At 34.8% G+C, this 16,557-nt stretch overlaps 2 protein-coding genes and 1 long non-coding RNA gene across 3 annotated transcripts; all 3 read right to left on the bottom strand.

The window, feature by feature from the left end:
- On the bottom strand, positions 1-2,743 carry LOC131656383 (uncharacterized). Its single transcript, XR_009300070.1, has 5 exons — positions 2,404-2,743; positions 911-1,015; positions 711-831; positions 369-461; positions 1-288 (listed from the first exon to the last, which is right to left on the bottom strand). It is a non-coding gene; the product is annotated as an uncharacterized LOC131656383 (long non-coding RNA).
- A 3,083-nt stretch (positions 2,744-5,826) lies between these two features.
- Positions 5,827-7,903, bottom strand: LOC131656384 (zinc finger CCCH domain-containing protein 66-like). The gene has a single exon (XM_058926115.1). It carries the CDS (start codon positions 7,862-7,864, stop codon positions 6,020-6,022), a length of 1,845 nt encoding a protein of 614 aa, XP_058782098.1. The 5' UTR covers positions 7,865-7,903; the 3' UTR covers positions 5,827-6,019.
- Positions 7,904-15,019: 7,116 nt separating this feature from the next.
- On the bottom strand, positions 15,020-15,682 carry LOC131658614 (uncharacterized protein At4g04775-like). Its single transcript, XM_058927888.1, has 3 exons — positions 15,536-15,682; positions 15,175-15,453; positions 15,020-15,046 (listed from the first exon to the last, which is right to left on the bottom strand). The coding sequence occupies exons 1-3, from the start codon at positions 15,680-15,682 to the stop codon at positions 15,020-15,022; spliced, it is 453 nt and encodes a 150-aa protein (XP_058783871.1).
- Between the last annotated feature and the right edge of the window lie 875 nt (positions 15,683-16,557).

Below are 16,557 nucleotides of genomic sequence, written 5' to 3' on the forward strand. Positions count from 1 at the left end.
GAAGAATATAATTTCATTGCACCAAATAGTTATATATATATATATATATATATATATATATATATATATATATATATATATATATATATATTTCAAAATTTACAAAAGTATTAATCTAGGATACACAAGTGTACAAAATTATAAGAAAGTTTACACACGGTGGACTACTACAAAATAACAAAACAACAAATATCCAACCATTTAAGTCCTTTAGCGCACTTGAAATACCAAATGAATCCACGGGAAGATGAGTTGAAGCTTTTGAAGACAACACCAAAATTACATTTGCTGAGAATAAATAGTAACACTAATTAACAACAATTCGTGACTAATTTCCAGAAACGAAAGCAGTAATAAAAAACGCATACCTCAATAATAAACCGGTGATAACCTCCTCGCCGTAGGTAAGTCATTTCAATCTTGCTCTCAATATTTTTGTCTATTATTATGAACTTAGTTCCCTGTAGAACAAAAATCACCAGAAAACAAAATAGAGTAAGCTATGTTGAGCTATCATTGTATAAAAGAAACGAATAAATTCCAAAAAAAAACTAAAAAAAAATTGATTCTCGAAAATGAGATATCTAACATAATATGGGAGAGAAAATTGCGGTGCTCGAAAATGAGATATCTAACATAATCTGGGAGAGAAAATTGACGAGATCTTGCTAAATAAAGGACTAAATAATAATTGTTGACAAAAACATTACCGCCGAGAGTGATTAGTACAAGTGCCATGTTGACTAAGTTTCTTGCTCCTTCTGAAGCACTTACTCTTTTGTAATACACTTGAAATAGCTTAAGCTATTTGTAGATTCTAATTATATGCAACTGCAAAACAATCTTAATTAATAAGAGTTTAATGTTATGGTACACTTTTTTTAGAAGTATAGTTTAATGTGACACTTACAAACTGAAATCCAGTATAATGCAAAATTTGCACCAATTAGAAACTTCTCTCCAACTGGTAGCGGACTCAAATATGGAAGTGTAGGTTCTAAGCCAAACTCCAAACCTATAATTTATAAAATAGTTACACATTAAATATGTCATAAACATGTCACATGATATATATATATATATATATATATATATATATATATATATATATATATATATATATATATATATATATATATATATATATATATATATATATATATATATATATATATATATATATATATATATATATATATAGTATAAACAAAATAAGTATGATTAGTCAAAACAGATTAATAATTGACTTAAACATATATAGAACATAAATAGAATTAGCTAATTTTTATTAATAGTGGTAAACTCGATCGTACTGATTAGGCCGTGATGGCCAGAAAGTCATTGTTACCACTGTCAACATGAGAATCTCTGAAAATGATGAAAGCTTGTGGTTGTTGAACAGAAACAGGAACAACTAAGCTTATTATTACACAAAAACAAATTACTAAAGAAGTAGCCATTGCAAAAAGTGTTATTATTTGTATGACATTCTAACTTTGATGGGTTTGTATGGAACATGAAAATTGTGAGGGTTTATATAATTTTGAATTGACACTTAGTAAATAAGGCACAGACATTAATGTGTTGTTCTACCACATCCAAAATGATTTAAAGCAAACCGCCGAATGAACATGAATGAAGTGAAAACATTCATTTAACTTCAAGTACATGTAATATTTGGCTGCCAATTAGCCAGAATCTAACTAATCAAGTTCAATTTCACAATAAAATTAAGATTTATAAAAAAAAAGGGGGGATTAACTTGTGCTAAACTATTATTATAAATGAAATGCGCAAATTACTAGGCAAAACAACAGGGTTTCGCTTAGCATAGCATTGATTTCATACAAGAAGTAATATGTACACTTCTTTAATAAAAATTTCCTGCATAATCAAGTGAAGTAGTTATGCACTTAAACCTTCCAATTTGCAACAGACACTTGAACAATTGCTCTCTAAGGGATACCAGATCTAAGGAATACCAAATCCAAATACAATGACTTCCTGCTATCTTATATAAAAAACTTTGCCAATGAATCATGTATCCTATATCTTTTGCAACTTATAAGGAAAATATTTCAAGTAAAACAGCACAGACTCCAGGTATAAACCATAAAGGTTATTGCAAACATACTGCACAACCAGCTCGTGAAGCTATGCACTGATATGAGGTTCCATCATGCTAGTTTCGACCCACATACCCTTACTAATCCTACGTAGGTTCTGGATTTAGACTCCTAACAATAAAAAAGTATAAATCCGGTCAAACACCCAAACCGCTCATAATCGCACAATCTCTCCACGATTCACTCACGAAAAACTTCGCGCAGAGTAACTATACAAAATCACAGCGACCCAAACACGCATACCAGAATCGCACAAAAGTGGAATCAGCAAGCATACCTGTGTTCTTCAATCTTTATCTTGATTTTGTTGCATTTGATTTTTGTTTTCCGATTCCTGTAACTGTAATGATGAAATGGGGGTTAGGGTTCCTGTTGGGTTAAGGATTTTGTGCTTGCTTTTTTCTTCTGATTTGAGTGAATAATGATGAAACCGAGAGAGAGATAACAGGAAAAAAAATCAGAAATAGAAAATTATGGACGGAGATGAAGTGGCCGCAGATGGGGACGGAGATGAAGTCGCCGCAGATGGGGATGGAGATGAGTTGCTCGTGCAATGAGTATGGTAAAGAATATTAGGGTTTTGTGGAAAAATGTCTATTTTTTTACTTCGGTTGGGCTCGAAGTCCGATATAACGGCCACGTTATATGTTTTTTTACATCGGTTGGAAAATTGGACCGATATAATGGCCTTTTATAAAAAAATCCTTTTATTTACAAAACTGCCACCGTGTTTTTATTTTTTTAATCATTGGTCTTTTTACATCGGTTGGGAAATTGGCCCGATGTAATGGCCTTTTATAACAAAAATTATTTTATTTACCAAACTGCCACCGTGTTATATTTTTCCCTAAATCAAATATTTTTCATATCATTGGAAATAAATGTCTGATGTAAAATCTTTTGACAAATATTTTTTACATCATATATTTTTATAGCTGATGTAAAAACCTTTTCTCAAATGTCATATTTTTAGTAGTGTATAGCTTGCAATTGGGTGGGCAAATTTTGGGGTGCAACAACCGCCTCCACCAAAAATCTCATTCATTGACAAAATATCGGTTTTTATGCACCAATACATTGAACGGGTCGTCAATGTAGAGGGTGAAGGTCACTACAAATTTTGAGTAGTTTCTTCTTTGCTGAGTAAAAGAGAAGAGGATCAAACACTTGTTCGACATCAACTTATCCAAGAGTTGAGGGACAATAAAGAATCATACACACTGTTATACGGGAATAACAAAAATTTTGAAGCAATTTATCACTCTCTTGCTCCTTCCATTAGTGGACCTGCACCGGAGAATAAATGAATGCGCTTCCTTGAAATTGGTCATCTCATAGCAAGTGCGTATGATAGAGTGTGTATTGATTTTAGAAGATACTTTTTCTCAAATTTTTTTTCCACTACACTATGCACCACCTCAAAATCCAAAAGATTGTATTATGTGTGTTGGGTGAATTTCAAATCTGCGGCATTTTGTTCAAGTTTATTTGAAACATGGATGCCCTATACCACTTGCATCACTAGAGTAGACAGCTCATTCAACTACCAAAGTGGAGACTTGACCGGACCATTTGGTTAAAAGGATGCAAGAATTCACCAAATTGAGCAAGATTGAAAGATAATCAAATAAGTAAAAACCAAAAGGGATATCACCAATAGTCTTCCGAATCATTTTAGTATTTATTTATCAATTTATTGTAAGTAACATTGTATTAGAGTGTGTTTGGATGAAGCATTTTAATGAGGTAATGTAATGTTTTGAGGAAATTTAAAATGATTTCCACAAAATTTATTGTTTGGATACAAAAATGAAGAATTGTTAAAATGATGGAAATTTATTGAGTATTTCATCTAAGTTAAATTTGATCATTTTGAAATTACACCAAAAACCAAAGAATTTGAAATTCCTCTCATATTTCATAGAATGTATTTGTTACTATTATTTCTTCAAATTTTATAAATTGGTCCTCATATTTTCTAAAATTATAAAATTGACCCAAAAATTTGCAAATTGGTCCTTAATAATTTTTAAATTTTACAATTTGGTCCTTCAAATTTTTAAAAATTGTAAATTAGTCCCTACTTTTCAATTTCTTAATTTGGTCCAAAAAATTTAAATTTTATAAAAAAATGACTCCAAAAATCTAACAACGAATTATCTTAATACTCCATCCAAACAAAATAATTTAAAAATGAATGGATTTGAATTGAATCATTTGAATTACTTTGAATTTTAAATTCCTTTAAAATTTCTAATTACCTCATCCAAACACACTCTTAATGTGTTATGATGTCTAATATATACCTTTTGAAGTTTGTCAAAAAATTACGCATTTATTAGATTTTATGTTTCTGTCCTCAGTAAATTTTCATTCAGTTCGGAGAGGTTTCAGAAATATATCTCCGGAATAAGATAACAAGGTGGTACAGAATATAAATTTTCGAAACATCCCCTAGTAGAAGATAGAATTTCTAAAGTCCATAATTACCTATCACTACTATAAATATGGGACACTTGTCTCATTGTTTGATACCAAAATACATCACACAAGAATAAACATCATTTGACATCTTGGAAAATATTTACTTTAACGGTGCGAAAGCCTCACACGTATTTAAGATCAATGAGTACACCCCTCTTGAAGATCATAAACCAAACTAAAATACGATAAACAATAATATAACGAAGAAAACTCCAAAAACCATCTTCCAACTCTAAGCGCCACTTACTCCTCTTGAGTATCTGTACAACATTGTACCGAGCAACACAAACAATCAAAAAAGGAGTAAGAATACACTCTAATATATTAACTCTAATATATTAACAGGGTAAAAGAATATAAGGGTAGATTAACTCCCACAATCAACAACACACATTCGTTTGCACAACAACACACAAGTATGATCAATTCCACATATCCTTAATGTATGTAATGTAGCTCACAACTCGACTCAATGCATGTGATACCGATTTGACATCATAGGTTTGTTACTGATATTTCCCACTTAATAATAGTTATGCATTTGAACCAGGTCCCCACTTCTGAACTCCGAGTCCCCATTTTGGCAAACAAATTTGCAAACTTACTTGCAGTAAAGTGGCTAGGTAGCATTCCAAAGTGTGCAGCTTTGGATAGACGGTCCACGATCTCTAATATAACAATTTTGTTTGGAACAAAGGGAATCCTACCACAAAATCAAGAGAAATATTTCATACAATTTCTAGTATCGGCTGTGGGTTGAGCAATCCATAAGGACTATGATTGGTGGATTTGACTTATGATACGTGAGACAAATCCAAATAGCATAAGTTGCTCCAACAAATAAAATAAACTTACCAGCAAACTAAACTCAAGTAGTATTAAAAAAGATATACATTTTAATTGACATGAAGTGCAAGTCATCATTGTCACTGCAAAGTTAACTTATGTAATCCAAAAACAGGAGAAACATAGAAATTGGAATCTGTAAAATTATCAGCATCTTCACTCACCAGTCTCACAACTACATTCTCTTGGTTGCTGGAATGTTACAACTCAAATGAACATAACTAAATAACAAAACAAAAAATTAAGAGAAAAAAATGGAACATACTTATATCCTAGTAGTATTAACAACTTTGTACTGATGCAAAATACTTGCATTCTGTCCAACTTCTGTATTATAGAAATTTTACCATATTTTCTACAAAATGTCACCTATACATAATGAATATCTATAAAATAAAAAAAGTATAATAGTCATTTAATACATAAGTTAGTCTAGGGATGCCCATAGAATCCAATGTAAGAGTTAACACTAGACTCACACCACCATCTATCTGCTCATGCTCCATGTACAGTTGTTCTGGCCAAGACAGAACTGCATCTCGATTATGGCTACGCAGTTGATCTTACACTGCAACACAATATTGATCCGACTTCGCTGTTGGTACATCCTTCACAAGTGAATTAACCCATGATTCCAGACTTAGTAATACATCTCGATCATCAGCATTTTGTCCAACCATTGTTGAATTGCAACTTCGGTTTTGAAAGCCGAAAGAATAAGACTTTCTCATCTTATTCAGTTCATCACCACGGATGGACCAGTCTAATTTTCCATCAGGGGAGCCCCAACCAGAGAAGTTACTATATGGCTCCATAGCAATCGAGGTAGCAGAAGGAAGCTGAGCACTAAAACTCGCCATGCTGCTGTGCTCGATAAAACTCTGGCGACGCTTGGCCAAGGCATCATTTTTTGAATTCGAAGAGGGATTATTAGTGACCTGTGGGGAACCAATCACATTTGAATTGGTAAGGTCAGAAGAAAAGCCCCATAGTTGCTGAGTCACATTCGGATGCACATGAGTTGATGTTGGTGATTGTATCTGAGAATTGAGAGTGTCTTCGAGGGTAGAAGGATTCACAACTGCAAGCCTATTTGAAGGCAATGATAGACCTGTCATCTCTTCAATCATTAGCTTCTGCATAAGGCGATTTTCAAGTTCGAGAAATTCAGTATTATCTCTAGTGTCCAATGTAGTTTTCAATCTTCTTCTCGGCATCTGAAGTGTAGGGACCGCAGCATGAGAGTGAGTCCGCAACATGGTTCCACCTGCTGGAGAAGACGCTGCAGATGGAGTCAAAGGCGGTGTAGACATGGATTGTATCGAACTGGACGGAGAGCTCAATGTGAAAGAATCCATTGAAGAAGCAGTAGGTGAATTTGAATATGATATAGGTGATGGCAAAGCAGAACCAGTAGAAGCATACAATGGGCGAAGCTCCTCGGGTTTGTGTGCGAAAAAGCAGACTCTTCGGGTGCATTGGGTCTCATCCTTGCAAAGTCTTGTTCTGTATTGAGCAGGATGAAGCCAGCACTCAAAAATACCATGTGCATATTCACAACCATCCCCATTACTGCATGATCCCTTCCGAAACTCAGGACAAGGGAGACAGGTGTATTGATACATCGTCGGATCACGGCGCCTTGCGTTTTCTCCAGGATGAACAAAAGGACACTCTGTCCAATCATGAGAATAAGCCCTTGAACAAGGTTTCACTTTGAAAATAAACATCCTAAATTCATCTGTAATATATATCCCATTATTTATGTCGGGTAGGGACAGATCAATCGAATAATCTTTCTTATCGATTCGAGGTGTACCGATATCTTCTTGCTGCTTCTCCATCTGGAAACCTAATTCCTTAAGAAAACCATCGTCTTCATCAACATCATCGATACCTTCTAGTAATGCTTGTAGTTTCCTCTTCGTTGAACCGGAGATACTATTAGACATCCTGCCAATCAAGTCACTGCACCGGTTACCGTTCGCATCAACAGAACCAACATCTGCATGTGCATCAAGCAAAAGCTTGATAACCTCAGCAGAAGCAGCAGAACAACCAGATACAGCACAATGAAGAGCAGTAGCCCTATCCGACCCACACGCTTTGTTAACATCGACACGACCAGTTTGAAGTATATAAGACAATACCGCTTTGCTTCCAAATAAAGAAGCAATCATAAGAGGTGTCCTCTCTTCATATCCCGTTTCCTTTGAGCCAATCCTCCTTCCATACCACAACCCTACTTCATCGACATCATGATTGCTTTTTTCAACGGCCTCTCTGAAAGCAATTACATCATCTGTGGCTGAAAACAGAAGCAAATCAGAAATCTTATGATGCAGCTCTTCTTGTCTTCCATATTCATGATTATTTTGAGACGGTTTTATATTCGAACCGTTGCACATGACTTTTATGACAGTTTATTTGTCTTCCTTCTTATTATTATACAGAATCTGCAAGATGAAAAAAAGAAAATGTATGATATGAATGATAGTTGAGCAGAGAGATTTCAAAATATTTAAAGCATAGAAAAGTGAGTTAAAAAGATTTCAGTTAAATGCACAAAAAACAGAATGGAATCAGCGAGGAAAATAAAAGAGAGAGATTCTGCTAAATTTGTTTCAACAAGTATTGTTTAAAATTTGAAATGTTAAATATGTTAGTTTATGCACAACAATAACTCTAAAAATAACAAGATACCTGAGTAACGGAAAAATAAAATACGGGAAAGTGTTACACAACCAACCAAATAGCAAACAATTCAAAACACAACCTTTAGGAGTTTTCTTAGCAACCAAGTGAGAACATTGTAACTTGAAATACCTTTAAAAAAAAAATTAAATTTTTAGGTAAAATTGAATGACCCATCGAAAAAGAAGATATGAGTGTTTTTGATGTCATAAAAAGAAGAACTTACATGAACAAGGAAACACAAAAATATGAGTGTTTTTGATGTCAAAAAGGGAAAGCCCGCCAAGATGATTCACCACTCACCAGTCACTTATCGATTACAGCTCCTCTTCCAATTGTGATTTCTTTTTTTACTTTTTATTTTATTATATTTCTTGTTCAATTCATTAAAAAATTTACACAACCACCTCACAAATTGTATTTTTAAACTCCTTATTTATGCCAATCAATTCTTAATTTCACTAATCCTATTCTTATTATTTTTTTCAACAGGAATATTTTTTAATGATTACTACTCAATTTTTTAATTATAAGTTATTCTATAACTTTCACATATAATAAAAATATATAATTTATTTTTATATAAAAAAATATAAATTATTTTATTAAGTTATTTATTTCCAACCGGCCAAAGGTACATAGCTGGGGGGAGAAATTCACATGCCACCCCTATTTTTATAGATGGCACCCCTTCCCTTTTCTTCTATTTCAATTTTATCTAAGGTGAGATACAAGTAATTTTCGGACGAAATTTTTGGTAAAGCCTGCAAAATTTCCAGTACAAGATACCGGATTTTTCATTTATACTGAAATTTCCGGTGAAACATACAGTAAATTTTCGTTATAATGAAATTTTTGGTATACCGAATATTTCAAATTTTTGGTGAGTACCGGAAATTTCATTATAACTGAAATTTCCTGTATGTTCAATATTAGGTTTTTTCAACGGTTGAGATTTTGCCGACATTTTTGGAGGGTCCTGGTTGCACCGACACATATGTGTGGTATAAAATGCCTCCTCCTCAGTATTTGATTAATATAGAAGTGTATTTCAATGGCCGCAATCCTGTTGTTCAAACCAAGATTCCATATGGGTCTGAATCCTTTGCCACCTTGAAAGAAACGTTGAATAATTTGCTGCCTGATTCCAAAAACAGAAGATTGACAAAGATCGAGTTTCATGAGGACTGAATTGATATAAATGGAAGGGTGAAATACAACCTAATCAAGTTGAAGAATGATGAAGATGTGAAGGCCATGTGGAAATCATTTCGCTGTAGGATAACTAAAGGTCTGATCGAGTTGGACGCGCAAATCCGAAGATCCGTGGACGACATAATGAAGTGTCTAAAACGTCCAGAGTGATTCGTTAGTGACTAGGTTTTTTCATGTTTCAGAGTATTGTTTATGTTTGTTGTTTGTAATCTGAAATTTGTTAACTATGTTCGCTAGTTATTGATGTTATTTTTTTATCTACTCGAAACATGTAATAGCAAAAAGGATTATGCAATAAAAAATATGTTTGTCCGTACAAAATATACATATAATACAACCATAAAAAAATAAATCTACCTAGGCCCTCCATGGACAACATCGACCAACCTAGCTAAAATACCATGAACCTTACTATCAGGGTTCACCAAATCCATGAGGCTATCTAAGTGAACGGCGATGAAATGTAGGCGGCTGTTCTGGTCTCCTGCTGGAGGTGGAGGTGGTGGAGGTGGATCGGAAGAAGTCCTAGTACCTGAAGGCCCTGGAACATCAGATGTTGCGCCAGGTGGTATGACCCTAGGGTGTGACACACAGTGGAACCACTCTAGGTATCCATCCTGGCACTGCCCAGATTGCTGAACCAATGTGGTTATATCGGTAATCTGAGGGGAGCTCATGATGTGACTCTGAAACCATCGATCAACCTGAACCACATGCTCCTCCATAGCAGTGGATGCTCTACCAGTCCGGTGGCGAGGTGCGCGGAACCCCCTCACCACCTACTGCTCCGTCATCCGTTTCCAGTTATAACCGATCAGAGGAAGGCGTCCAGCACGTAACTCTTAGGCGGGCGCCTCATCAACAGCTCTAGCAAAAGCACAGGCTCTCTCTGTGGCCCTCTCGCAATAGAACCATCCTTGCCTCTGGTCCTCACTGCAAAAAATTTAAAAAATATCAAGAAATTAGCAATTTAAAAAAAAAATAGAAATACCGGAAATTTCAATCCGGTATGATCATCGGTACCGGAAATTTTAAAAAACCGGTATGAATATTAATAATTGAATATACTGTAAATTTCAAATTTTCCGGTATATTCTACTGTAAATTTCAAATTATTCGATAGAATATACCGGAAATTTCACAAAAAACACCGTAAAACTTACTTGATTTTGCAAAAATTCCGGTATGCAAAGGAAATTTCTAGTATGCTCTGAAAATTTGAAAAATTCGGTTGGCTACGTGAATTTGCAAAAATATGGTAATAATAATTGGTTGGGCATTTCGGTCTTTTCATAGGTTTGAGGGGTGCCATGTTTAATTTGGGGGGTGCCATGTAGATTCCTCTACTTGGGGTGTTTGCGGTACGGTTTTGACGCTGAAAATCATCCGAACCGTAAGAGAGAAAAATGTGCGGTTTGGTTGGTTCGGGTTGGCTTTCAAAAATAAAACCGAACCAAACTAATGCAGTTTGGATTGGTTCGTTTTTTTATAAAAAAATTTATTGAGACATACATACACATATAGATGAAAATATACTTTTGTGTTTAATAATTCATACATTACAATAAAAAAAAAACTTAAAATTGACAAAATAAGTTTATAATTTGATGCATAAAAATGTGTCTTACAATTTTATCTTAGATCTAAAGAATGATATACATGAAATTGCATTCGTAAATAAATATTATGCAAAAAATACAATTAAATATATTTTGTCAAAATAGTATTTATAAATGAATAATATTATATAGGGTTAATACCATTTTTGTCCCCTGCCATTTGACCTCTTTCCAGTTTACCCCCTGTAAATTTTTTTTTTGCAAATGCCCCCTTGCCATTACAAGATTCCATCAATTTGGACCTTCGACAGATCTGGCACATGCCAAGTGCCTACATGTCCAGCTGAGTGGCATTTTTTTATTTTTCGTTTATTTTAAATGCCAAATAATTTAATTACACGCCACATCAGTATTCCATCACTTATCACTTATAATATATTACACAAATGTGGTTCATTTTGGTCCTTCCAATTTGACCTAGCTGATAATCACCATTGGAGCTGCTCAAGCTTGCTAAGTGAAGCATTTCGTGCCCAGAAGAAGATAGCAACTGAAGTGACGGTCATCCCTAGTCTCGAAATGGATTCGCGTCCAAAGGTATGTGGATTTTTTTCCCTTTATCCTTTCGTATTTCGTTCTTTAGGTTTAGGCTAATGTTAGAGTGCTCGTTACAGATTCTGGGTAAGTTCGTTGTTGTTATTCATCATGGTGGGGAGTTTGTTAAGGAGAATACTGTGTTTTACAAGGGTGGGGTTGAGTCAACTGTGTTGAATCAAGATATAGAACATTGGGGTATAGAAGAAGTGACGGAAATGGTAATCGAATGGGGATACATTAGAGATGAATTTAGGGTTTGGACCAAACTTGAAGGTATAGATGAACACTTTGTTGAACTTAAGAGTGATGATGGAGCATTGGATATTGCTACATTTGCTGTAGGTAACAACACTGAAGCACACATATTTTTGGAACATAATGTGAGGGACATAGGAGTCCATGTTGTGGAGCCTAAGTGTGTTGAGATGGGTCTGGGTAGGGATTCTAGTGATGCTGAAAGTGATGATGAAGCAGAGCATGTTAGGTTTGATGACTCTGAAGATGATAGAACAACTGCAGTGGATGATGGCTTTGAATGTTTTGAAGTAGAAAAACCCAAAAATTGTTCACCTCGAATTGAAGTTGCTGGGAAGTCCTACAGGTATAAGAGGTGTGCCTCAAAGAAGATGACACCAAAGAAAAAACAGAAGATTCTAGTTGGAGCACCTGGATTAATAGCCAAGGAAATTAAGAAAAAGGAATCTGAACAGATGGAAGAAGACAAATATGAAAGTGATCACTTGGGTAGCTCTGATCCAGATGCATCTGAAGATGAAAAAATTCCAAAATATGAGAAGTTTATGAAGGAGCAGCTTGGGAGGGATTATGAGTTTAAATTGGGGATGAAATTTAATTCATTGGTTGATTTCAAAGATGCCATAATTGAATGGTCAGTTTTGAATGGGAGGGAAATTACCTTTGTGAAGAATGAAAGAGATCGGGTAAGGGTAGAATGTAAGGGGAAATGTGAGTTTTTGGCTCTATGTTCCAAAGTGGGTTCCAACAAGACATATCAAATTAAAACATGGGTGGGGACCCACAGTTGTGCTAGGGTTTTAAACAATAGGTGTGCTAAGTCCAAGTGGGTAGCAAAGTCTGTTGTAAACAAGATGCAGTCAAGTGAGAAAGTGAAGATAGCTGATATCATTCAAGACATTAGGAAGACATATTCAGTAGGGATTACCCCAAGTAGGGCATGGAAGGCAAAGGAGATTGCAAAAGGAATTGTTGAAGGGGATGCTGTTAGACAATATGCAATGGTTTGGAGGTATGCTGCAGAATTAAAAAGAACATGTGCAGGAAACACAGTGAAGATCAATGTAGAAAGACCCATTCCATCTATTCAACCAAGATTTGGGGCTTTCTATTTCTGTTTGGATGGTTGTAAAAGAGGTTTCATTCAAGGCTGCAGACCCTTTATTGGTGTGGATGGATGTCACTTGAAAACTGATTTTGGGGGTCAATTTATGATAGCAGTGGGTAGGGATCCAAATGACCAGTATTTTCCACTGGCATTTGGGGTTGTTGAGACTGAGACCAAAGAAAGCTGGAGGTGGTTCTTACAACTGTTGATGGAGGACATTGGTCAAGATAGAAGATATGTCTTCATCTCAGACCAACAAAAGGTATTTATAAATCTATTTTTATACTTGTTTTAGAATGACTTTGTATATTTGATTTGTGAAATCTGAATATATGCAGGTTTTGGTAAGTGTTTTTGAAGAAATGTTTGAAAGAATTGAACACAGGTTATGTCTTAGACATTTGTATGCAAATTTCAAGAAGAAATTTGGTGGAGTTACTCTGATTAGAGACCTAATGATGGGGGCAGCTAAGGCAACCTATTATCGGGCTTGGGAAGAGAAGATGGCTGAACTAAAGAAAGTTGATCCAAAAGCTTGTGAATGGCTGATGAAGGTTCCTACAAAGACATGGTGTAAGCATGCCTTTAACATTTACCCTAAATGTGATGTGTTAGTGAATAACATTTCTGAATCCTTTAATGCAACAATACTATGTGCTAGCGATAAGCCAATTTTAACTATGTGTGAATGGATTAGGAGCTATCTCATGAATAGGATTGCATCTACTGTTACTAAGCTAGAAAAGTGGGCACATAGGATTATGCCTATTCCTAGGAAGAGACTAGATAAAGAGGTATTTATGAGTGGACAGTGGAATCCAAATTGGTGTATGAATGACCAATGGGAGGTCAAGCATGCCTACAATGATCAACAATTTGTTGTTGATGTGGGTAAAAGAACATGTTCTTGTAGGTTTTGGGATTTAGTAGGTATTCCTTGCAGGCATGCTTGTGCAGCATTGGCCTATAGGCAATTTAAACCTGAAGACTATGTGGATAATTGGTATTCTAGGGAGAAATATGGAGAGGCATATAGTGTTGCAATTAGCCCAATTAATGGGATGGATATGTGGCCACCAGTTGAAGCAGATGACTTACTTCCTCCATTGTATAAGAAAGGACCTGGTAGGCCTAAGAAGCTTCGATTCAGGGAGCTTGGTGAAGGAGGTACAAGAATGAGGAGGGTTGGAGTAACATATAGGTGTACAAAGTGTGACAAAATTGGTCATAACTCAAGAAAGTGTAAGGCTACAAGTCAAAATCCGGATGCCTTGAAAAGAAAGGTACCATTCCATTCCATTTGAATTTGTGGTTGTAATGTTTTTGAAATAATCCTGTTATTAACTTGTTTTCATTTTCAGAGGAAGGCTCCTAGGAAGAAACCTGCAGTCAACAATGATGCTGAGGTTGCAGACCCTGTTGATGAAGAAGTTGCAGACCCCAGACCCTGTTGATGTTGAGGTTGCAGACCCTGTTGAAGAAGTTGCATACCCTGTTGATGAAGAAGTTGCAGACCCTGTTGCAGAACCTGCTGTCAACAATGATGCTGATCAAATGGAGGAAGAAGGACCTGTGGTCGAGAAATATGAGATGCCAAATGAAGCCCAAGGTCCACAAATAATCACTACTGCTGCCCCAAAAGTGGTCAAGAAGCTCAAGATAAAGAAAAAATTGATTCTTGCTGGACAGAAGAGATCAAGTAGCAGGCTGAGGGTGCTGAAAACTTTGACTCAACAGGGACCTGGAAGTAGTGATAACCCTCTTGTCATTCAAGAGGATGAACAAGGTACATTAACTCAGGAGCATATTGAAGTTGGCTCAGACCCAAAGCTAGGGACTTGTCTAAAGGCTATGAAGTCTTGGAGTGATATCTCTAAAAAATAGGAACTCTGTTTGACTTGTATTGGCTATGTTAAGTTTATGTTTGTTGCAACTATAACAGATGAACAATACTATGTGCTTTTTTGATTATGTATTTAGTTGTGTTTTGAATATGTAACAATTATGACATATGCACTTATGGTGCTTTTTTTATTATGAAGTTATGATTATGAATTTGAAATGCTATAAGATATGGTTTAGAAACACCATTACATTGCACCAAAAGTAGATTATACATGCTAAAATCCATTCTATTACACCAAAATCATTACACCATTCAACTGAAATGATACATGTTAAAGAAACAAAAGTACACAACAGTTGCAAACAAAATCCATTCTATTGCAAAAAAAGTACACAACAGTTAACACATCTTGTATACAACAAACAACAACATCCAAGATGCTACCAAGGCCACCATCAACCTGAAGTTTTTTTTCCTTTCTTCATTCAGCAACTTCTTCAACTTTTCAACCTTCTTTGAAGATGCCTCTTGGCCAAATTCTTTGGAAAACTCCTTTCCAAACTCTTTCCCAAACTGTAATCCAAAAGCTTTCATTTGATCAAGTGTGAATTCACTGTTATTGATAACCAACTCTCCACCTCTGAAAACTTCTTTCTTCCCACCTCTTATAATGTGTTCCACGACTTCATCATCCCAAAGAAACAAATTGCATGCTGCATCACTCTACAGGGCCAAATACACATTTCACATGGATCAGAATTGGTACTATAGTCTATTTAGAACGAAGAAACAGAACAGAAATCACCTTTCCACGATTCTTGCATCTCCAAAACTTCCTCTGAGGGTTTTCGTGTGTGTTTGAGACAAACATCTTCATTGATTCGTTGCATCCACATCTGGGTATTGATCTACCGATTGAATTGCCAACTGACGAGCTCCTTGTAGAGTCCATTTTTCGTGCCCTAATTTTCACTGCTTGGTTGAAGAAGACGAAGTGCAAGGTTGAAGATGATTAACACTTATAACTCTCAAATACTGATGTGGCATGTAATTAAACTTATGTGGCATTTAAAATAAATGAAAAATAAAAAAAATGCCACTCAGCTGGACACGTAGGCACTTGGCATGTGCCAGATCTGTCGAAGGTCCAAATTGATGGAATCTTGTAATGGCAAGGGGGCATTTGCAAAAAAAAAAATTTACAGGGGGGTAAACCAGAAAGAGGTCAAATGGCAGGGGGCAAAAATGGTATTAACCCTATTTTATATATATATATATATATATATATATATATATATATATATATATATATATATATATATATATATATATATATATATACACACACACACACACATAATACTGGTTGATTTCTTTAAATATACTATGATAAAATATACACATAATACTAGTTGATTTCTTTATATATATATATATATATATATATATATATATATATATATAAAGAAATCAACCAGTATTATGTGTATATTTTATCATAGTATATATATAAATTAAAATAAATAACATACAAATAATATGATAAAATATACACATAATACTGATTGATTTCATTAAAATATATATATATATATATATATATATATATATATATATATATATATATATATATATATATATATATATATATATATATATATATATATTGGTTAGTAAGATTTTGTATCATAATAGAGTTTGGTTTGGTTTGGTTCGGTTTGCAAAATACAAGCCGCAAACCGAACCATGCACTACAAGAAAATTGACTTTCGGTGACACTCAAAAAGTGTCACTAAAAGTCAATAATCTGTAGGTAAATGTGTATTG

Source organism: Vicia villosa, linkage group LG3 (genome assembly GCF_029867415.1).
Source record: "Vicia villosa cultivar HV-30 ecotype Madison, WI linkage group LG3, Vvil1.0, whole genome shotgun sequence".
NCBI lineage: Eukaryota > Viridiplantae > Streptophyta > Magnoliopsida > Fabales > Fabaceae > Vicia > Vicia villosa.

Bases quoted from the DNA above. Each gene is read 5' to 3' on its own strand.
- LOC131656384 (XM_058926115.1), bottom strand. From the start codon at position 7,864: ATGTGCAACGGTTCGAATATAAAACCGTCTCAAAATAATCATGAATAT.
- LOC131658614 (XM_058927888.1), bottom strand. From the start codon at position 15,682: ATGGACTCTACAAGGAGCTCGTCAGTTGGCAATTCAATCGGTAGATCA. The intron at 15,454-15,535 runs GTGATTTCTGTT...TTGGCCCTGTAG, and splicing joins GATGCAAGAATCGTGGAAAG to AGTGATGCAGCATGCAATTT. The intron at 15,047-15,174 runs GTAGCATCTTGG...GTATCATTTCAG, and splicing joins TCAGGTTGATGGTGGCCTTG to TTGAATGGTGTAATGATTTT.